General features: G+C 47.3%; 1 protein-coding gene and 1 long non-coding RNA gene across 2 annotated transcripts in view; one reads left to right on the top strand and one right to left on the bottom strand.

The window, feature by feature from the left end:
* The window catches only part of COL4A1 (collagen type IV alpha 1 chain), a 130629-nt gene that overhangs the window by 49683 nt on the left and 57800 nt on the right, over positions 1-23146 (top strand). Inside the window, exon 2 of the mRNA XM_036893621.2 lies at positions 3957-4016. Within this exon, the coding sequence (XP_036749516.2) occupies positions 3957-4016 (60 nt within the window). The remainder of the gene's footprint in view (positions 1-3956; positions 4017-23146) is intronic.
* LOC118916568 (uncharacterized) lies at positions 925-16799 on the bottom strand. Its single transcript, XR_005026434.2, has 3 exons — positions 13292-16799; positions 12788-12906; positions 925-1126 (listed from the first exon to the last, which is right to left on the bottom strand). It is a non-coding gene; the product is annotated as an uncharacterized LOC118916568 (long non-coding RNA).

Genomic DNA, 23146 nt, shown 5'->3' with positions numbered 1-23146 from the left:
TAGAGGTAACTTGTGCTCCTGTGGTAAGTCCTTGGCTGTGGTCTTTTAGGGAAAGGCTACAAGGCCTGTCAAGATGACCTGGTTTTCTTTCTGTTTTTCTATGGTTTTAGGGGTATGATGACGATGCTCACCCCGAGAGCCCCTAGGGTTCTCTTTTCCCGTGGGTCTGGGCCACCCAGGCAGCAGCTGGCCATGGACGGTCTCCTTCTGTGAGGGAGACGCAGACCGGCTTTGTGACCGACCTGGTCAGCTGTGGCCGCTGGCTTCATGTGCGCCTCGTAGGAAGAAAGGGCAGGTATGGCTCGCTGACCGATGCTTGCCCTCCAGTGGGGAGATGGGCAGGAGGAAGAGCACGCGCTTTCCATAGACGTGCAAGTCCTCCCTGTTCTAGAACCCGAGTCTGATGGGTGGGGCTGCGTGTTCTGGATGTTGGGCAAGCGGGCAGCCCACTGAACTCCCCCAGCTGTGCAGCCATTAGGAAGCTGTTTGAGTCAGTGAGACTGTGTCGTGTGTATCTTTGAATTTTGCTGAGAAGTCCAGCTGGGAAATGTAATTCCTCAGGAAATCATGGAATCTGTGACACAGACTTTAACATGCTAGGTCCCCAGTGAAATTATGAATGCAAGCAGCTCATACAGTTCATTGGCTTTTTCCCAACATAGCGATCTCAGCAGAGGGTTGAGACTTGCATTACTTAAGGCCTTTTATTTTAATTAGCTATTTCAAAATCATGCATTAGTCCCTATTGAAAAGGGACACTCAGAGCCTCATTGGAATTCTTTTTAGCAGTGCACCTTCAAATCACAATTAAAGAGCTCTGTGTAACAGGAGATATCTGGCAGGGCCATTGTGTGACAGCAGTTTTAAAGGACCCAACACTGACATTTCTAAATAGATTTTATTTAGTAAACATGCATCTCATGATTTTTGTTTGTTATTCTAAAATTTCATTTGCTTATTTTTAACCAAGCTATTTACATAAAATGATGGGCCATCCAGAATGGGAAACAAAAATCACTGTCTCAAATCACCTTTTGTTTAGAAAAGCTGGCCATAATTTATATGTTCTTAGAACGATCAATTCTTTGGAGTTGTCTTCTAGGGCCAGAATTGATAATTAAATTTCCTGCAAGAGTAAAGCAGAGAAGGAACCATTAATATCTTCATTCTGGAGATTTTTAAAAATAATTTTTGCATGATAGAAGATGGTGGGGCAGGGTAAGGAGCCTCTGTTTCTATAATAGAGCCCATAACAAAGGCCCTGGTCCTCTATTTCTCATTTCTGATTTTCCCCAGTGGTTGTTGATCACTGGTAGTCTTGGTCATTGTTACCCACATACTCAGGGGGTGTTTCTGTAGCAAAGGCACAAGAAACAACTTGACCCTATATCCACAATTGTGGCCCTATAACCTCTTATCTGGGGTCCTCTGCTATTAAAGCATTTACTGAGAGCTTAAGGGAACAGTTCCAGGAAATTCATTTTTATAACTTCCCTCAAACTGAATAAAGATAAGCTTCTGAGATTTTATCAACATTTCAGAAGAGAAAAGTCCAGAATCACCAAATAGTCATTTTCAGCTTCAGTCATTTGACTCTCTGCCCATTTTTGAAGACGCCATATTGAATTATAAGTAGGAAACCATATGCTTCAGGCAGTTTGGGGGTTTGTACCAAGACCCTGATGGCGGGTGGACATTTCCCTCGTGCACTGTGCAGAAAAACACCTTCCAGCCTGTTGGTTTTTCCCTGCTGGTGTCTGTGGGAGTGCGGTGGAGGTTGGCAGAGCTGAAGGAGCAGAGGTGTTTCTGAGCAGGCCCAGAGGCAGGAAGGCAGGGAGGGGCTCGCGGAGTCCCCGGGATGCCTCGTCTGTCGGGCCGTCTGGCTGGGCTCCGCTAGCCTTCCTGTGCACTTGCGGGACGCCCCCCTGGCTGGTCTGGTGATCTGAGGACCCCCACCTCATCCGCAAGTCCCTTCTGTGGAGGATCTTCCCGCAGCGCTGCGAGGCAGGACCACTGGTTGCCCGTGTGGCTGTGCACTGGGTTCATACCTGCGGCTGTTGTTCAAGGTCGGCTAAGGGGACACCACCATGACCAGCGGGCCGACTGTACCTGGGTACCTGCTACTGGTGCTATTTCTAAGACACATATTTATTAATGTTTTCACAACTCTGATGCTGGGATAGTGCTAATAGTCGGTGACGTATCGTTGTTTAAATAGCGCTGTTCTTTACTTCCTCGTGTGGGTGTACAAATGGTGTTGTGTCAGACGGTGTACAGCCTAAACCCGGCCGGGGTGAGCCGCGGGCCTGCCCCCAAGGGCTCACAGGGTGCGGGGTGACACACAGGTAAAGGACTCTCGGTGGGGTGAGTGTGGCGGTCAGGCATAGCGTCGAACTTTATGCGAACGCAGTGGGGAGCAGTCAGCCCTCCCTGGGGATCGGATGGGGCTGGTGGTGTCACAGTGGGCATGCCTCCCGAGCCTCTCTCCTCGTATGTGTGTGTCTGGACGAGCCCTGTGGCAATCAGGCTTAAGTTGCTGGCCTTGTCTCTTTGGAAAACTCTGAGTGGTCACCCAAACCCAGATGGTGAAGCAAGGTGCACGTGGACTGGTTTAAATGTTAGGAGGCTGTGGGGGTGCATGGTGAGGTCGCCTCAAACAGGAGTCAGGGAAAGAGGGAGCCACACCTCGGAAGTCTGCTTGGACTGCCGTCAGGTGTCCCCACTTCCAAGTATGGAGTCAAGAACAGCTCGCTGTCTGAGAGGCACTCATTTGATTTCACTTCATGAAATAGCTTCACATGCAGTTGTTTGATGCAGGAGATCTCCATGGCAACGGAGACTGGGTGTATTGTTAAACAGATAGGCTTCACGTGATCACACTACTGTTAATAGTGTGGTTTTATTTTCAAGGAATTATTACCACCTAAAGCAGAAGATAAACATACCTTCTTATCTCAGACTTACTATAGATCTTCTAATAAAGCTCATGAACTAAGTTATTCTTGGTCATACTGCCTTATATTCTGTCTACAACACGTATGTCTGCTTTGATTTGAGATTTGAGTTTGTCTGTGGAACTTGCAAATGTAGGAATACATTTATCTTCTAATGTGTTGGTAGTTTTTCGTAATGCGTGGGTTGGGCTCCAATTTCAACTCATCCTAGCGTGTTATATTAAACCTCTTAATTCAGTTTTCACACCTGTAAAATGGGGATGGTACCATCTCGGAGTCATTGTCTGGATCATTAACTAGAATGGTAGCTGAGACTAGCATCTAGCTTTCAAACACATTCATTTCCTTCTTCCCCAGCTTTTATTCTTGGATTCTTTCCTTTGCATTTTTAACTTTACTTTATGTTAGAAATGAACTACAAGGACCATTTTGTTGTTGAATGTTCTTGAATTGAAAATTCAAGCTCAAATTGAATTAAAAATCAGTTCTTTAGTGGTTGGGCTTTAAAATCAGCTCCTTCATTTTTTCCCTCTTTGCACAAACTTTTTTTGTGCCTCTATGTCCCTGGAAATTCATGGGACAAAGCTTGGACTCCACTGTCCTGGGTACTCAGTCTCCTGGGCTCTCAGGTCTGAAACCCCTAAAGCAGAAGTGTGATATTTTTGTAGCCTTGCAAATAAGGGTGGAGTCCTGTTAAAATAATCCGAGGAGAGTCGGTTTCAAAAATTGACAGCCTTTACTTTGTGGACCAAGTAATGCTTTGACTTGTTCCATTGCAGGATTGCTGGTTTGTATGTTAGCATAGGAGAGATGAACCATAGGATAGGATGTGACAGCCCCGTTAGAACAAATCCAGGTAACACGTGTTTTAAGATCATGCTCATAGTAACAGGGTAGGACGTTTCCCGTAAGTAGGTGAGGATGCCAAGATCATTTCAGTTCAGATATTGACCCCAATTTGCAAGTGTTCATCTATTGAACCATGTTTCCTTTTACTTGCAGGGTGGCTGTGCTGGCTCTGGCTGTGGGAAGTGTGACTGCCATGGAGTGAAGGGACAAAAGGTGAGTGGCCAAAACATAAATCATAGCAGTGCCTTTTGAATTGTCTTCAATGTGGAAATCACTAGAAACTGCATCAAAACGAATGGAATAATCAGCAACTAATTTTAAAGCCTTACTGCTATTTTAGTAATTTCCCTAGTGCAATATAAATGAAGGAAAACCAGGCTTGACATTATTTCTGAGGGGTCTTAACAGCTCTTCCCAAAGGATGGTAATAATTACTGGCCGTTGATGTAGAAAAAGGGGTTAGGTATATTTTCCTTTTTGTAACTAGAAGGAACAAGTGTATTGGCAGAAAATCTGCTGAGCCAATAATGTTCTCTGAAATTGATGTGTAAAATTTTTCTGAAAGAAAAAGTTTCTATTGAGCATGAGGACCTTCTATTAAAATAAGTATTTTTAAGCCAATTGTAATTCATAACATACTTATTGAGGCTTATTTACAAAAACAGTAAATATGTATTGTTTCTCAAATGTACAATTACAGTTTTTTTTTTTTTTTTTAATAAGCAAGTCCTCTTCCCTCCCATTTAAGAGTCAGGATCTGGATAAAGACCATTTTCTCTTGAAGACAAGTTGGGTCTGTGCCTTTCAATCGTTTTGAGAGAGGGTGCCCATCTGGTTTTTACAGTGCGACATCCTGAAAGTGCCCACAGGTCACGGTGGACACCAGGCATGGCAGCCAGAAAACGTGGCCGGCCACTCAGCGTCCCATGCGGGGCCACGCAGAGGTCAGGGCCTGCAGAAGGGAGCTGACGGCATCGGCCAGGCCAGCCTGAGAATTATTCTCTTGCCCCTGGCCTGCAAGGCTTATGTGATCACATACTCACACTTATGAAATTGAGTGAATTCTGCTTTACAGAAAATGGTTTTGTTTCTTTTTAGCTATTGTTAAAGTATTAACATTGTTTTTAAAAAATGTGCTGACAGTTGGCATCAGTATTGCTGGATAGTTTGTGAAAACTCTTTTATATCTTTCATTATCAACTTTGCAACTACAGTTTGTCTTCATACCCTGATCATTTAGGAAGTGTTTCTAGCTAATTCCTGTGTGAGTTCCTGAGTCATTTTACAGTAGAGGCAAGTCTGTTCATACCACAACCATTCTTTTTTCTCTAACTTGAATTACACACATAAGCACACTGAACTAACAAAGAAATCCTTAAAACTATAAAAAGAACTTTCAGATGTCAACAAATGGGGAGAGAAGGCTTATGTCAACAAGACTATGTTTTCCCTGAAACTTAAAGCATCAGGGGCTGGAAGGGGGCAGCCGGCATTAGTCTTCCTCCCGGCTAAGAGAACGGGGCCCATGGACCACCGGCTTCCTTGACTTCCACTCCCATCCACGGCTGTGGACCTGGGGGCCCTCCCCACAGCTCCGCTAGTTTTCAGACTTCTTATTCAATGCATATGTTTTCTGGCCTGATTCATTTTAATTTTTACCAACTATCTACCCACTAAGGTAGATTTGTACAGGAATAACTTTCCAGATACTTTCAGCTGCCTTCTTCGGGACTAGATGGCAGCTGGTCAGGACTTGGTCCCCTTGGGTCCCGGGCTGCTCAAACCTCTTGAGAGAAGGCAGGGTCCCTCTGGGTCACAAGCAGCACTGACGTCCGCTCAGCAGGGAGAGGGTCCTTCAACATTTCTGTGCAAAACTGAGCACCGGGAAAGGTTGCACTCCGCTGTAGCCTGGGCTGAGCTTGCCCTGATGGCGGCATGTGCTGCTCAGCTCGGGAAGGTTAGAGATGTGCCATCAGGCTGTGCGCTGTCTCGGGGACCTGGTGCTGAGGCCAGCCTCCTGCTGCTCTGACTAAGCCTTGAAATTGGGAAATGCCAGAGCCCCTGTGGGGCCTGGGTTGGGGCATGGAATTCTGCTCTCCCCTTGCTATGCCTGGAGAAGATTTCCAGGCAGGTGAACCAGGCTTCCCATTCCAGGCCTTTCCTGGCTCCTTCCACACCATCTCCTCCATGGCCCACTTTGGAATTTTTATGTGATATTATTAAACTACTTAAAATAAAAAACTTCCAGCAAGCTATAGATCAAACCATTCTGAATTTGTGTGTTCAAAGACTGTAATTACTGAACGGATTCAGAAAGCCTCTTGACATCTGGGGGAATAGCTAACTTATTTAGTATTATCTCTTTTTAACAAAAATTGGAGCTCTGTCTTCTCTATTCTTAAACATTTCAGGTTCTATGGCTCACATAGCTTGAGCAGGGAAGAGGGCCTTCCTCCCACGGAAAGGAAATTTTAAACTTCCACTTATTGTCTTGGAAGTGATGTTAAAATAATCAGTTTAATGGTGTGAGTCACTTTGAACCTGCCTGAGCTGGGATTGCAGGTCTGTTTCCGTGTCTCTCATCCCAAGGTCAGATAACAAAGAAATTTATCCTTGGCTGGCATGTCGGTAAGAGAAATTGGCCTTCCTCAGCTGCCACCACCTCCCACCCATTCCCAAAACAAGTCCTAGATGTGCTAATCAGGTGTAAGTGCAGAAAGAATAAAGGGTTTAGAAGCACAGAATTTGTCTAGGGGCTCAAATCACAGCGTACTTTTGAGCTACTAATTAATGTCTTCCATTACCAAAGAAGTTAGTTTGCTGTTCTCAAATGTCTACAAATTAAATGAGTTTTGACTTGTTTTTAAAAATAGGTAACAGAAGCCATATAACGCAGAGGGAGTTAGTTACCTACCTGGGACTCAGTGTCAGCTGCCTTGGGAATTTGGAATCAGTGATGCTGAGACATGGCCCCTTCAGCGTTTCCGTGAGGAACACTGACATACTGGCTATTTAGAATCCACCAATGGAAACTGGAATGTGTCCAGTAGAAACTGCCAGACCTCTTTTGGCTAAGTCCTTCTTTCCATAGAGATGTGATTAATTGGCAGAATGTCTTGTATTCTCCAAATACCATAAGTAAATGTAAACGTAGCAGATCTTTGGTCATTTTATAATCTCATAGTTATCAATATAATATAGGTATGTTATTCTGAGTTCAACAGTTAAATTCAAGAGGCTTTCACTGGATTTCAGGGTCTTTGCTAAATTGTTTACTTTCCCACTTCCCTGGCCACTCATATCTTCTGGTGTTTTCTCTTAGGTAATTAATTGGCGTTTCTACACAATGGCTTTGTGTTCATCCAGAAGCCTCAACAATATGGGAATGTTATCTACTTAAACTGATTAGGGTTTTCAATGCTTGCCTGCTCAGAAACAGCCAAAAGTTAAGCTCTTCTTTTGCTTGATCATCTGATTTTTCTCAACTATTTGAGATAGCAGGAAAGGCACCACGTTCCTAGGAGTTGCAGCAAAATGCTCGGAAATGAACTATTTGTATTTTGTGAAAACAGAGTCTACACAAGAAGTCTTTAAAATATTTTAACCATGGGAGCCCACATTTATGTAAACCTATCATTATATTTTATGACCCTGCAGTGTCCTAAAAAAAGGAACTTCAAGTTAAACTTGAGAGGTAAGAGATTTGTACCTGGAACAAATAAGTTAAGAATAAATGATCAGATTGCAGGAGAGACAGTAGAAAAAACACATGGTGTGGCTGTTCTGAGGAGGGAGTGGGTCCTGTGGCTTAGAACCACAAATGCATGGACAACTTCCTGGTGGAATCACATCCAGGCACACTCACTAACTCACCAGGCTCGCCTGGGTATAGAGTGGGGTCAACTGTCACACATACACCTAAAGACGCATGCTGAATGTAACACCCCTGCTCAGAGAAGACAGCTCTTCTGGCCAGTTGATAAATGCATCATGGAGAAGGTTTTCTAGTTCCTAACATAGTGACCTGAAAGGGCCATGCCCAGGCCATTCTTGGGAGCACAGAGAGCCCTCATTAAGCAGAACTACAGTATTTCTAATGGACAGTGAGGGCTGCATGGGTACTTCCTGACTTCTTGGGATACTGTAACCAGCTGGTGCCAGATCCTTGCCAGTGACCTGGGGAAGGCATGTCCTGCTGTTACCAGTTAGTGTCTGAATCCCAGCCCTGCCCACATGCTGGGTCTGCACAGCAGTGGGGTAGCCATTGGTTGGCACAGGCCCCCCAAACAGAGAGCCTTGAGAGTGGGACTTCTGCCTTTTTGTCTAAAACCTGTACCTTGTCTGATCTGATAGCAGTCTGACCAGCCTGGGAGTGACTCTATTTCAGGCCCTGGAAATCTGGGAGGAAGGGACACTCTTTACATACAAGTTTGTGCCAATGTGCTTTTCTTTTACTATGGTGGGTGGTCGGGATCTTTGCTGGCCATTTAGCTCCTGTATTTGATGCCATCAGTGGCTACCCCACCCCAGACCTCCATAAACCTGTCTGTCTTCATCTCAGCATTAAATTATAGCCTCTGCTCACACATGACAGATCTTGGTGAGGACTGCAGATTCCTGGCTTTGGAGCAGAGAGCAAGGGAGAGAGGGGCTGATGTGTATGGAACGTGTACCGTGGGTCAGGCACAGTGCTGAAATTTTTATGCTTATTATTATTATGCCCATTATACAGGTGAAGACCCAGCTAGTCCAGGCTTTCTCAGCTTCGGCACTACTGGCCTGTAGGGTGGGATCCCTGTTTTGCTGCAGGGCATCCTGTGCCCTGTGGGGTACCTAGCAGCCTCCCAGCCCTCACCCACCAGATGCCAGAGCACCTCCCTCTCCCAGTTGTGGCAACCACAGTGCCCCCAGCTTTGGCTGAACGTCTCCTGGGGGCAGCAAAACGGGCCCAGATCGAGGGCCTCTGAGCTATCTGGATCTCTAGGGGGTGCAAGAGGCAAGTAGCAGGACTTGGGCCTCAGAAAAGTGCTCATGACTTTCCATTCTGTGCGACAAGACGACCCTGGCCTGGAGAGGCAGCAAGATGAGCTCGGGTCAGAATGTCCCAGAGCCTCGCCGGAGTCCCCGAGGCCCTCAAACAGACTCCGAGCTGCGCAGGCTGCTCCACTGGCCGCCGCCAAGGAAGGCAGAGCTGAGCGTGTGGTGGCGGAGAGGTGGCTGGGTGGCCACAGAGCAGCAGCTCTTCCTTTGCTTCCTGCCCCTGTTCCCCAGGGCCGTCCCCTGGGGCCCCCTCTGGTCGCGAATGACCACAGGGGCCGCCTTGTCTGTGACATGGGGCCAGTCTGAGCCCACTTCTCCTGCTGCAGGTTAGGGGAGGCCCAGTGCAAACGGCCAGGGTCCCGTGGCCTGTGGGGGTGCTTAGCCACACAGCACCCAGAATAGGAGCTCGAGGGCATGTTGGAGGGCAGGCTGCTCAGGCCTGTGGCAAGAGACAAGAGCTTCTCCCTTGAGAAACTGGGCCCCATGGTGCCTTCAGGAAATCCTGTCACGTAATCGGTGCCATGGGAGACTCACCCTCTGGTTAAAGGGAGTGGCCTTTGTTATGTATTGGCCATGTCCCCTGGACGCCCAGGAGGCGAGTGTGGCCATACTGCTCAGCCTTCTGGACACAGAGACAGGGCCAGAACCTGGCCATCAGGTTTGCGTCTGGAAAGGCACATCTCTTTCCTCCCACAGGCTCCTGGGAGTTGTGTGGGATGATTAGTCAGTTCACATGCCTTTCTTAGTCATGCTAGGTGCTTTTAGAGATACAAAATAGGCATGTTTAGGGTCTTTCTCTCAAGGACATGCTAAATAAGAGAAAAGTATGTGCAAAGAATGCTGTAAATCTAATCATATGTAAATACAAGAGGAGAGGCTGTTTTCCAGTCCTCCCAGTCCTGCCGTTTTACATCGATTACTTCCCATTAGCCTCTATTGCCGGAGACACTGAAGGCCTCTTGGTTAGGTGTTTAGGCACGAGCTTGCGCATCTTCATGTTCTCATCATTTTCATGCCGTATTGCAACTTTATAGGTCGGCTACTTACTCCCTTGTCATTCCTCATTATTCTTGGTATCTGAGTAGAATACACATGAGACCTCAAGGATTATTAAAGGACAAGATTATCTTTCTATTATTTCTGATGAGGATATTGAGAATTCCTTTCCCATGAATTATACTAACCATTGTTCTCAATGTTAAAGATGTCAACTTTCTACCTAGGGATTTAGTTTTTTTCTCAAGTAAATCAAAGGCAATATTTTTTATGTAAACTCTTTGGAACTTTGGATAAATTAGCTGATTTGAACTAATAATAATGAATTATTAATAGTAACAGTGATTTATTTATTAAGCATTCACTCATGCACTGCACCACATTTGAATTAGTGAGAAGTTAACAATCCAGTATGTTTAAAAAAGAATTCTATTTTCTTACTTCTAAGATGTGACATATATAAAGTCAAAATGCAGAAAGCAGTGCTACTTTCTATAAAATACAAGGAGGTTTATTCAATAATATTGATTTTTTTGGCATATCTGAAATTACTTCTAGTATTCTTGAGACTAATTAGCTGTCTTTATTTTTATAAGTGTTTTGAGCATTCCCCAAAGCCAGTAGTGTCTGGTTCAGTCTTTCCAAAAACATGATCCTCAGGCCATCTTGAGGATGTTGATTAATGTTTCCTTTGGGACAGAGTGTGGAAGAGTTTTCCAAGGACAAACAAGTCCGGGGAACACAGAGTTACGGTTGAATGGATGTTTGTTATTTCCACTCTAGGACATCTTAGAACCTTTAATAAGCTTCTGAACCTTCAAGGAGGAGCATATCATGTACAGTTCCCCAAAACTGTTTGATCACAGACCCCTTTTATTTCTCACATCAGGAGCAGCCTTTAGGAAAGAACATTTTGTTGAATAGAAGCCTTGATTCTGTGTGAGTTCCACCATCTGCTAGCTGAGTAGGTTTTAGCACTCCATTTTGACCAAGTTGTCCCAAGAAAAAGGGAATTGGCCTTTGACCTGCAGTTCCCCTGCCTTGCTAAAAGGATCAAGTCAAAGGCACGAACCTAAAAACCACTTAGGAAAGTTAGAAAGTCTCATGTGTACATGTTGTTTCAGGCGTAGCTAGGTCTCGACATGATAGAGAGGAAGGAACAGTCAGTCCGCTTGCGGGTCCGGGTCTGGGGGGACTCGAGACTCGAAGATGGAGGCATGTGCCGTCCAGCTGACGTCCACTCGCAGTGAGGGCCGGAAGCCCAGACAGGCCCGCCTGCCCCTCCTGTGGCAGAAGCCCCCCAGGACCGAAACTGCAGAGAGCCCAAACTGGCTGTGGGTTTAGGATGCTCTGCTGGAGGGAGATGACACGTCCTCACTTGGGAGGTCGGGAATATCATCCAATTTCTAGTCAACATTGTGGTACCATTCGTTTCCAGAATCCGTCTCCCTTCAAATATAAGGGGACCGACCTCCCCTCCAGGTTCTCTAATGGTCCACGTACCTCCGCAGGTGCTGTCAGCTGCTTTTCCTGACACACGTATCATTGCAACCTTGTCCAAATGTTCTCCTCCCCAGCCAGCTTCCCTTGTTCTAGGTATTTTTAAATGGGAACCTCTGAGAAATGCTACTTTATTTTTGCCATATAATGGATTCCAACATGCCACATATCTGCTTTAATCACTTTGGGGGCCACTGGTGTTCACTGCAGGGCCCAAAGGCATGTCCTTTCTCCTCCCACTAGCTGGCCGTGTGGGTTAAAACACACAGTTTTCCTTTTCCATGTTTTTTCTGCTGTCTTTAATGCCAAGATTTTTTCCAGATGTCTCCTATTTCCTATTTCCACATATTGCGCATGAATCACCATCTGGCAGAGTCCTCGTGAGAATCAGTCCGGGTTCCCACATTCACCTACTTTTGTCTTTTTAATAGTTTTTTGAAAACAAAAGATTAAAAAGTAAGCTTGAATCCAAGGGTAAATATCAGCAGTACACCAAAGGGGAGCCACGAAAACCGGATCTGTGTCCGCTGGGTTTGGCCTGCTCCTCACACAGGCCCGCCACGGGCGCCTCACCTAGGCTGTGAGTCAGGGCCACACTCTGTCCATCCACGGCAGGAGTGGGGGCGAGGCCCCAAGTCTGGGCTCCTGCTCACCTTCCCATTTCCCTCCATCTGCCCCCTCGCCATGTGCTTCTGAGGCAAATCAAATGTGTGATAGCGTTTGTTTTACACTCATGAAAACCTACATTTTTAAATTTGCAGTTGTGTTTGGAAGGTACCTGCTCCAGGGCAGCTTTAAAAATAGCGAGTTGGCTTTGTCTCCATGTTTAGAAGTAGTAGAACGTGCGATATCTTGAATGGAATCGCATGTGTTCTGTGACTCTCAAGGCCCAGGCATCTCACGTGGCTGCTCACTGTCTTCAGGGATGCTGGGCCTCAGCAGTCCTTATCTTGGCTTTTAATGGAAGAAATTATTTAAAAAAAAAAAAAAATGATCCTGAGAAGACCATGGCTGGCAGGAACATAGCTTTCTTTTAAAAAGAGCAAAATGAGACTGTATGTTTTAATTCAAGATCAAAGGCGTAATAGGAAACAAATCCTGACAGACCAAAACTGTGCGGTTGGATTTTCCTCCTGTTTGTTGGTAGAATATCATGAGCATTCAGAATATGTTTCCGGACAGCATGTAATGATGCAAAATAATCATGTAGTGCGGGTATGGAGCCCTGTCCCACAAAAGGACATTAGCAGACCCGTCGCCCTTGAGAAGCCGTCTGCACGGTGCGCAGACAGGAAGCTGAGTCAGAGGAAACCAGCGGGCCAGAAGCCTGGGGAAGGGGTGCCCTTTGTCTTTTCTTGCCTATGGCAAACCCATTAGAAATGTGAGGTGCCCGTGAGCGTGCGTGCCCCTGTGGCTTACCACGAGTCTGATGACAGTGTGACACTTACCTGGCTCCCAGTTCGATCGACCGCACTTCTTGGCCCAATCCTGGGATGCTGCCCTGACATCCATGGGGGTTCTCCTTTACTGGTGTGAGCTTTGTGCCTCCCTAGGCTTGTGCACCAGCCTGCAAAGGGGAAAGGTAATGAGTGACAGATGTGACTCTCTTACCCTGTGGGAGCCTGAGGGTTTGTCTGGAGAACTTTTTATAGATGTCCTGTTGTAGCGTGCGAAGGCCGCACAGGAGTGTGTGGACGCTGGGTAGGAAGTCCACGGTGCCCTGTGGGTGTGACTCCTGGGATCTTGAGCACCTGGCTGAATGCTTGAAGTGTTTTCCCCTAGAAGATGTATAAAGGAGTTAAGTGCCCCCACAGTAGGTCTAGTGGGGTGCTGGGGGCCAGGAGAACCCTGGCCCCCAGCGCCCGGCCCCCACTCCCCTCCTGCAGCGGTGGTGTGCCCGTGGGCTCGGGCAGGTGAGCAAGTGGGCTGACCCCTGTCCCCGAGGCTCTTACCGTCTCAGGCAGAGGGAAACATTAGACCGGCCGTGGCCCCCGCAGAACAGATTGCCCACCCTGCCACCTGCTCCGAGGGAGGAAGGGGCAGCGCTGAGGGGCGGAGGCCTGCGGGGCCCGGAGCTGAGCGGGGGTCGCGGGGGGAGGCAGAGCTCGCGTCTTGCTAGCAGGCAGCCTGCTCAGGGCCTGTGATTTGGGTCCCGCCCTTTGTTTCCCCATTTGTCACCTTTGCCCTGATTTTTGGGGGGGGGAGATGGGACATTTTGGGAAACTGCCATGACAGCTGTGTCCCCTGACCCCTGACTAGTCTTCACTTCCACATATGAGACTCCAAACCATCAAAGGGCATCTTTTCATGGCAGGAAGTTGTTTGGCAAGAAGCAGACGTACTTCTGGGAGCCTCGGGGCTCCTGCTTCCTCGCTTGGGGCTCTTCTCTGCGACCTGGTTGAGGTTCTGGGGGCCCGGGTGGGGGTGCCCACGTGAGCCTGTTGCCAGGCTGTCCCTGGCCCGGGAGCCGGGGTGACACGCTTCCCTGTATGTCGGGACTTAGCCCCTTTCCTCCCGATGTTCGGCCTCGCGGCCCCGCCGCTGCAGAGACCCTCCCGGCCCCGTGATGTGGGTGGCGGCGCCGGGTTCTGCCTCTCCCCGATAAGGAGCTGGAGCCCTGGGGGTTTGGTGTCTTGGTCCAAACACAGAGGCCCTGGCAGCCAGCAGCCCCGCCTCGTCTGACTCCGGACCACACAGGCTGCACCCCGAGAGCACCCTGGGGGAGCTGCGGCCTGTGCAGGAGGCCCGTGGGGGTGGCCTGGCTGCCTGGGCTCTGCGCCCCTGTGGACGTGGGACGCGCAGTTCTCTGCAGGAGATGGTAACCTGACAGCTCATGGGAGGCCTCGCCCGCCGGGGCAGCAGCGATTTATGGCTCGGGGGAAACTTCCCGCAAAAGCTACAATAACATTCTAAAGTATGATGTGAAGTCCTGACGTAGCGCAGTGTTTCCATTCTCGTGGACGTGAGACGGCTGGTCTCTCTGAGGAGCTCTGTGGGTCCAGGAGCTGAAGCACACATCTCAGGGTGGAAAGCAGCCCCTGCCTCGCGGGGGGCTTGGCTGCCCTACGGGCTTGGCACCCTTTTCTCTTCAGAAATCCGGCTCTCTTTCTCCCGTGACAGTCTCCTGCTCCTTTCCGTTAGTTGCGCAGTTTTCCTTTCTGCCCACGCACGTGCACAGAAAACCAGTTCCACTTTGCCATGTCTTCTGGGACACACGGTCCCTGGGGCCTGCTGCGCTTCCCTCCTGTTGCGTCTCACAGGCGTGCACACATGCTCACACACACCCTCTTTTGCTGGACGCCCCAACCCCCCTGCCCTGCTGTCCACCGGCTTTGGGCGTGGGGCTTCCCCTTTTCCTGGATGGGCAGCTGCCCTGGGTCTCATCATGGGCATGGCGCTGTGGCACGCAGGTGGGCAAAGCACAGGGGGGACAAACTGGAGGGACATTAGAGCCGCAGGTGGAGGCCAGCGGCCTCCTGAAGGTGAGATGCAGTCATGGCCTTTGACAGGGGCCGGGATCTGGGTCGGGGACACAGCTGGGCCTCAGCAGGGGCCCCAGGGAGCCCAGACTTTACGTGAGGCTGGGTCTTTACCTGCCCTCCTTGGGGTGCGGCCTCACGCACACTCACCCAGAAAGATGAAGGTGCGTGGCTGCGTGGGGTGTGTCTGTGTGATTGGGTGGGCACTTCCCAGCCTGGGCTCTTAAAACCCTGCTGCTACCTGCCTACGACCCTCTGACTTCAGGTCTTCCCTGTAAATGTCAGAAGGGACTTGGTGAGGCGCCATTACTGACCTTTCTGGAGCGAATTGTTATTTTAGCAGAAGGGAACTTGGTATGCAGTCAGTGTCACAAGCTCCACTAATCTGCAGCGAAGGACAGTTGTTGATTCACAAGGGGACGGGTGCTCGGTGCCGAATGCTTCCTCGGTGACGTGTGCTGGGGGAGGGGACGCAACTCGGCAGCAGGTCAACGCGCCTCCACCGTGAGCTCTCCAGGCCTGCTGGTGAGAAAAGTAAAGTCCCCTTGACTCTCCTTTGCCAGCTGGTTCTCTTCTTCTGTTTTGAAAACTCACACGATACCTGCCTTGAAGTAATCATGGCCGGGACGTTTTGTTCTGCTTTCCTCGCTGTTTATGTTTTCCCACTTGCTAATCTGCTCCGCTCTCCATGTTTCACTTCTGAAATGCGCCTTGGGGCTGGGAGGTCGGCGCTAGTATTAAATAACTTCACTCAAATCGGACTTTCTGCAGCAGCTGCTCTGGGGCTGCCCCCCCAGCCCAAGACGGGTCGAGTGTCATCTCTTGGGTCTTAATCTTCGGTCCGTCCCAAGAACTGAAAGGGAGAAATAGATCGTAATTGTGAAAATGTTTATGGGAATAGCCATTCATTCCCTTTCATGTCTCACTTACTTGCCTTTATGCAAGTTTTCTTGACTCAAAGTGTCTGTCTTTCAAATATCTGGAATGGGCGTTCCCCAGCCTGGGGGCAGCTCCACACTGGGGGCGCATTCCCAGGGTGCAGAGGCTGTGGCGTGGTGTGAATGGTGGGCGAGTCTCCGTGGCCAGTGATGCTTCAGACTAGGTGATCTACTCGGGGAGTAGAGTTTAAAGCTCTGTTCCGTACACGGAATTCGCTTCTGTCAGTACAGGTGAGAATGCACGCGTCATTCTCCATCCTGCCAAGCAGTTTGTCCTGATCTGGCCACCCCTTGCCCGTGTCCAATCACAGGATTAAGGACAAGTTCTACAAGAGCTAGAAGAGCGTAGCAGTCTCACTGCAGAAGTGAACCGTGTGCCATGTGCCGCGGACGGCAGTCAGCGGGACCGCTGAGAGCTGGCAGGGGCGGCTGTGACCCCTGGCTGGCGGCCTGGCGTGTTCTGCAGGCAGCCGGCACCCCTGACTCGTGGGTGACCGACGTGCCCCAGAAGGCCTGGGTGGCAGGTGTGGCTCCGCCTGCCGAGAGTGTACCGAGGGGGCCAGGAGGGCAGGTGAGCTCTGCTTCCGTCACCCCCTGGGCAGGATGCCCTGCTGACGTGGGCCGCTGCCTGGCTTTACCATATCTGTTACAATGAAATTCTGGACCCAAGTAATCAAGTGCCGTGTCTTTACATGGACGGTGTTTGGTAATAGCCGTTCAATGGTTACTTTTCATCTGTTTCCTCAGAAAAGGTGCCGATTCTCCCCATGGAGAAGCCCTGAGTTTGGGAACTCACTTATTCTTCCTGGATGCCTGGTGGGTTCCCATTGGTTTGGACTTAGCATGGGAGCTCAGAATCTTAGAAAATGAGCAGTTTTGTGTCTGGGGCAGGGCACTCGGCCTCTGTGGGCAGGTCTGAGTCTCGGATGCCGCAGACCCCCGGCAGGGCCGTTGGCAGCTGTGGCCTGACCTCCCCTTCACGGATCCCTCCTCCTCCTCTGTCTCTCTCCTTCTAGCACACTTGCAGTTGGGCCATTGATCCTGTAAATGGTATTTTTTGAAAGATTAACTACAAAATACATAGGAAAAGGTCACACATTTTTAAACTCGACCATCTGTGTTCTGTTATTTTTATTTTTATTTTTATGAGAATGTAACTATCTTCTAATTTACCAACTGTAATGAGGTCTGTTTCTACGTCTTAGCTCCTACCCAAAAAGCACAAATATTTTAGTTTATCGGTAGTAATTAAGAATAAAAAAGCAAGAACCTGCTTTATAAATTGAATCTTTGAAACCTCTACAGAGCAGATGTGGTAAAAATGGTATTAAGATCCTACTAATTTAATCTTTGAAAATAATTGGGTCACACCCTAGGTTAAAACATATCTCCGCATTATTTTTTGAAAGCAGGCTTGTCAATTTTGAAACAACAGTGCCGTGAAGGGAATTTACCTATTCAGGGAAGGAATTTTTAACAAGTAGCTTGTTTATTGTGTTAATGATGCACCATGATTTTGTATTGATTGTGTAATGCTATGCTTTTCTTATTTTTTCAGTCTTAAAATCAAGATCTTGACCAGAAAAACACTTTCAAAATCTTGCTTAATTTTTTTCCTTGAGTAACTGTATGTGCTTTTAAGAGAATGAATGCTGTTTACTGGAAATGGGTTAAAAATCAGTTGTTAATTCAGATTGATCTGATTTGGGCCTTTTCCAGTGACTGAGGTTAAGTAATCGTGGGTTTTGTAACGCCTTGTGCTCCACCACCAGTATCTTATCATGTGGGCAAAATTGGTTTGTCATGTTTTAACCTCCTTGAAACAGTTCTTAACTTTTAGATTTTGAGCATGATTAATGAAGTCTTGAAATTATTGCAACATGCTGTGGGAGGGAACTGGGTTAGCAAGGCGATACAGCCAAATAACTTGGTTGGAGGGAAAGGGAGTGATTTGGGGGTGTCAGAGGATGTGCATATTATTACAGGCTAAAAAGACAAGAAAGGCCCATGGGGACCAGCCCTGCAAAAACTCAGACCGACCTGGGAGGGTAAACAGAAGGTTCTGGGCTTGAAAGAATTAATATCAAAAGAACTCACTAAGGGGGTGTGTGTGTAAAAAAAACAAAACCCTTGTGCATAAGAAACAAGAGGAATTTTCAAAACTGTCATATTTTATTAAATGCCCCAGAAATTCTTATTTTCATATGTCAAATTTAGCCACAAAACCAAGAATAAGCCAACTCACAGGTCATGAGCTTTTGGAAAGGGTAAAACACAACACTGCATTTTCATTCTCTTTTAAAATACTTTGTGGCTTTATAGGAAATGCAGTTGACTTGATGCATGTAGACACCTTGATAATAATGGAAAATACATGTGTTTAAACTGAAGTCAGAACAGTTTTGTTTGTAATCATTTGTAAGCATTTCATGCAATGCAAGAATGGAATACTTGGTCAAATTTCATCCTTTGAAGAATCCTGTGGTGAAGAGGCAGGCAGAGGGGTCCCATCATACAGACGGCAAGACTGGTTTTCAGTCTAAGTACTGGATGCTGGAGCTAAGACCAAAATCTTTTGGTTCCTAGGTCAAGGTTCTTTCCCTATTAAGGCGCATCATCAGAGCAGTCACTAAAATGAGAAGGTAGAAAGCAAGATTCCCAGCAGCTCCCTTCGCTAAGCTGGAGCAGAGATGCCTACATCTGTAGTCACGTTTGAAAATGGGATCCCTAAGCCTGCACCCTCTTGCTGGTTTATATTATTTCCTTGGACTCTTTAACATTTTGTGTTTCCTGACTGACTTGTGAAAATATCTAGTGAGCACCTACTGTATGCCCTCGGTGCTGGGTGCTGGGGCCCAGGGAGTGCCATGAAACCCCATTGTAATAGGTAGTTTCATTTAATACATTTTATAAGGAAAAAAATAAAGAAAAAAATTATTTTCTTAATTGGCAATGCCTCCTAAGGTTCAACCTGAAGAATATCTTGCATGCTTTTTACATTATTAATTGGAATTGTTATTGCCAGGGGATTTCTTTTGCATTTCTCATATTTACTGTTAGCACAGACCAAATAAAGAAAAAAATTCATGACCCAGATTGTGGCACTTCCTGGCTTTTATGTGTCCTGATCTTGCTCAGGATGCACGCACTTCCAGGACTCCGTGACACACCCACATACATTTTCAAGTTCAGATTAATCACATCCTCACTTGTGGTAATATGAAAACACTCCAAGGGCTGTTTAGTACTTGTGAGCTAATTGGTATTTCTCAAATTTGCTGATAAGGTAGACTACACCCCTGTAAATCTCAGGGCTCTTGGTGTGGAGATAGTGAAAATGAAGCGAAGTGTCTAAAAAATGTGTTTTTTTTCTTGCCCAAACTTAGCAGCAAACCTCTGGTTATTTTGTTGTCAATGATTTATTTTCCGGCAGTCTCTCTCCTTGCTCCCAATCTTTAAGTCATGACATAGAGTTTGGATAAATGTTAATGGAACTTAAAAAGCACAGAAAAGGCACCTATAATGGGTGTAAAGCTGCACTTTCACATGCAGGGGTCTCAGCGACGCCCGAGTCTCACTTTATAAGCGTGCATTCGTGTAGGGGCTGTTTCTAGCTTTGCAGCCCCTGGGCTTCGCTGAGCTCCTTGCTGGGCCAGCCTGAGCCACAGCTGGAGTTTGTCCCTCCGTGTGCAGTGTGACGTTCCTGTCCCAAGCTGCAGTACAGCACCTGTTATGTCTATACTGTTTTTCAGCTTCGAAAGACAATTTTTAAGCCTGTATACGAGAAGGAGAATGTAAAGTCATAGATTTAGGCAGGAGCATTCATGATTTTGATGTTCAGGAAAGCCCCCTGTTGATACATTCTTTAGCAAGAGATTTTGTGTTATCACCTTCTTGAGAAGCCATTAAAAATTGGACAGATTTTTTTCCTTCACAAATGGTGAAAATCAGGAGAATATGTTTCCTATGAACTTGTAGTGTAGGGGCCCCAAAGAAAAGCCTTTAATCATGTTTACTGGCATGTGGGTCATCTCCTCTCACTGGCCTCCGCTATCAGTCTTGCATCTGAGGCATGTTTTGTAGGACCTTGCTTTTTCAGCATACACTGTTTCCATGCAGTCATTTAGAAAACTGAATTGACTTTTTCTTGTATTATTGTTGGATTCAAACACTCTCAAATTTATAAAACAGATGGAAAAAGCAATCTGAAAAATATCCACAATTCACATCATTTCTAGGGTGATAGCATTTGCCTGTCACTCGATAGCCTTGATATTCAGGTTGCTAGTTTTATATTTAATTTTAATTATCTTTTTAATTCTAACTAAAATTCTCTTTCCCTTTGAGCTCTATTTTTTAGGCCTCATAAGACTGATTTCTCTGAGATGTGCCCATGATAATATCTTCAATGGCACTGAATATTTAATATTACTGTATTAATATCATGGGTATTTAAGAAAAAAAGCCAAACGCTTCAGGCTTGTTCTACGGGGGGCGGTTTAAGTTAGGTGAACATGTGTAGGCCCAGAGCGCCCTCTAGTGGCCCGAAGCCAGAGCCCAGGGGCTTTCCTTGCACAAGCCATTTACTGCTAGGCACCTTTTATTGCCTCTTCAGTTAGCAGGATGGAACAGGTAGAGTGGTTTTCTTCAGATCCCCTTGTGCTTAGGAGTTCTTCCCTAAGGAGGGGGTGTTTAGCTGACCTTTCATGGATGTGCCCGGACTGCCCAGGGGATGGGTGGGTGGGGTGGGGTGTGAATACGACTATTTCAAGTGGATGCAACCATCCTACATGGATACGCTGAGCAGGGATGCACAATAAGGCCCAGGGGTCTACAGAAAACGCCTCCAGAAATTCGAAACTTCTTATTGAAATCTGAATATGTTCATAGAGCGCGAGGCCAAGAAATAGAAAATGTTTCCCAGAGAACAAACTGCGTGTGGCTGCGGTCTGACGGGCAGGTGGGAATAAGCCATCCGTTAAAGAACAAGTGCGTCAGTAAATGTGTGCGCAGGCCTGGACCGAGGACACCCACAAGGCTTTGGAAAAGCATTATCATAATATTTTTCCTATTTCTAATCTGGGAAGCTACTTCAGGGGAATGACTTAAAATATTTATACTCAAAATATTTTAAACAGATCACTGCTCTGGAGTAGGAATTAATGAAAGCACATCAGACTGGTGTTTTAGAAAGAGCCTAAGAGACAAACTACTGAAGAACACGGTTGCTGCGGAAGCCCCTGCCACTTTGTGCGGCGTTACAGCACATCCTGCTTCAGGGATGCTGGCCTCTGGGCAGTGAAAAAAACGTCTGGAACATTTTATTTAAAGACTTTTGGTAAATTTTCAGGTTCTTTTTGCCCCCAACAGTTTGTCAGCCACATGGGGCTGGCCTATCATTGTAGAAAGTTCTCACTGGATCAGTGATGTCGGGCAGTTTGCTTTTAGGTGGTGCTGGGGAGAGCATTCCGTTGTCTACGTTAAGGGGGTTCTTAGGGCTCTTTCAGTTATTCTTTACAAAGTATTTTGTGAAGAATGCCTTAAATTCATGGTTTTTTTCATAAACGAAGGCACCGAGTAGATTTTCACTAGTAGATCAGAAAGTATCTGTAGTTCGAGTCCTTTGCAAATGCTGGTGAGTCAAAACTCCTTACTGAGCATCTCCTCTGTACGTCACTGCTGGTTTTGTTTTACGGTCATGTATTTAGCTCTACTAGCCAACTTCATAGCAATGCTGAAATTCCTAGGATTGTGCCAGAATTCATGTGGGCTCCAGTCATGTTTCAGTAGCAGGATTTATCCAACAGAAATCTATCCTTGAACATGGAGACTGGGAGAAAGTTTGTGTTTGTGCTGGACCCATGGGCAGTCTGACGCTGGGGAACCGACAGCTGGGCCGGGATGGCCCTTACCCATAAGACGGATCTTACCCACAGGGGTTGGGATTTTCTGCGCAGGAGCCCCGAGGCACAAAGAGCAGTGTAAGAGCTGATGTCCAGGCTCGGCAGAGAGAGAAGGGCCTTCTGCTTACTTCCTGTGCATCCCACCAGCATCCACCCCCAAACCTCAGCCGAAGCGTCTGCCCCTTTCTGCACACGAGTCCGACCAGCTCCGGCTTCAGAATTCTCAGGAGCACGTGTCAGGCCTGGCGACGTCAAAGCAAGGATTGCTCAGGTCCACGTGATGAGAGGCTGGGTGGGTCCAGAAGGCTCCTAGGAAGAGACGGGGTCCTGCAGGCTGTGGGTGAGCCAGCTTTTCAGCACCTCTGATCTTCTTATTCTTCGGATTTGTAAAGATGGGGAATGTCCTCATCTTTTCTCTCCAAGTCATAGGTAATTTCTACAGCTCTTAACCTCATATTTGATAGAGAGCCATAAATAGGTTCCTATTATTGACTCTCTTGAGCTAAACGTCACCAGGGCTTGAGAGAGAAAATGAGAGATTTGGGAGGAAGGTAAAGATTTGTAGCCACGCTTTTGTGCATGATGATTTTACTCTTTCCTGCTTTAATATTAAAATGTCAAATGCAAGAGACAATAGCTATGATAGGGTGGTTAATGAAACCATCTTCAGTATTATATGTAATCCATTCCAGACATGTGGTGTACTCTAAATTAACACATACACACTCTCCTAGGAATCCCGGTAATATGTCTCAGGGAAAGGAGAATCAGGGTTCATGCCTTCCTTTTAGGAAAACCCGACATGTCGGGAGCCTGGGGTGTGCTTCTTCACCCGCCTCTCCTCTGCTGCTGTGATTCAGCTCCGTGGCGTGGCTGGAGCTCCCCAGGGGCTCATCACAGTGTTTCCATGACCCTGTGACACTGCTAGTTGCCGACCCACCACTTTCCCAGCAGTATCTTATTCAGGAAATAGTCCTGCAGATGTCTGCTTATTATGGGGCTCAGGGAATTGGACTTGGGGAATTTGGGCTGAGTCCCGGAGTCACCCATCGACTGTGACCCATTTGAAATTGCTTCCCCAGCACTGAATGCCTGGTGAGCTCTGCTTCCAAATCTAAATACTTTCATTCCTTCGATTGTTTGCGGCCTCGCTTAGAAGCTGACCTCTCAAGGCCCGAGGCGGCAGAGCAGCTGCAGATCCAGCCTCACGCCCCCACCCTCGCTTTCCCGCCCTGCTGTGTGCGCGTCCTGTTCTGAGGTGGCGCCTGGGCTTTAGATGGGGAGAGGGAGACCTGCAGCCCCTCCTGCCTGGTCCCGGAGCTTCACTCGGTTTTAGTTTTCGGGATATGCAGGAGGAGCCCCACTTCACGCCCAGTGTCACATTGTGGTACCGGATAGTCCGTCAACCATTCACCAACTTTTACTCAATTCAAAGTTTGTGCCAAACGCTGTAAATGAGTAAAGCACTATTCCTGCCTTTCAAGTAT

This window comes from Manis pentadactyla, chromosome 17 (genome assembly GCF_030020395.1).
Source record: "Manis pentadactyla isolate mManPen7 chromosome 17, mManPen7.hap1, whole genome shotgun sequence".
Lineage (NCBI taxonomy): Eukaryota > Metazoa > Chordata > Mammalia > Pholidota > Manidae > Manis > Manis pentadactyla.
The sequence above is the reverse complement of the archived record's forward strand: the minus strand, read 5'-3'. Positions and strand labels throughout refer to the sequence as shown.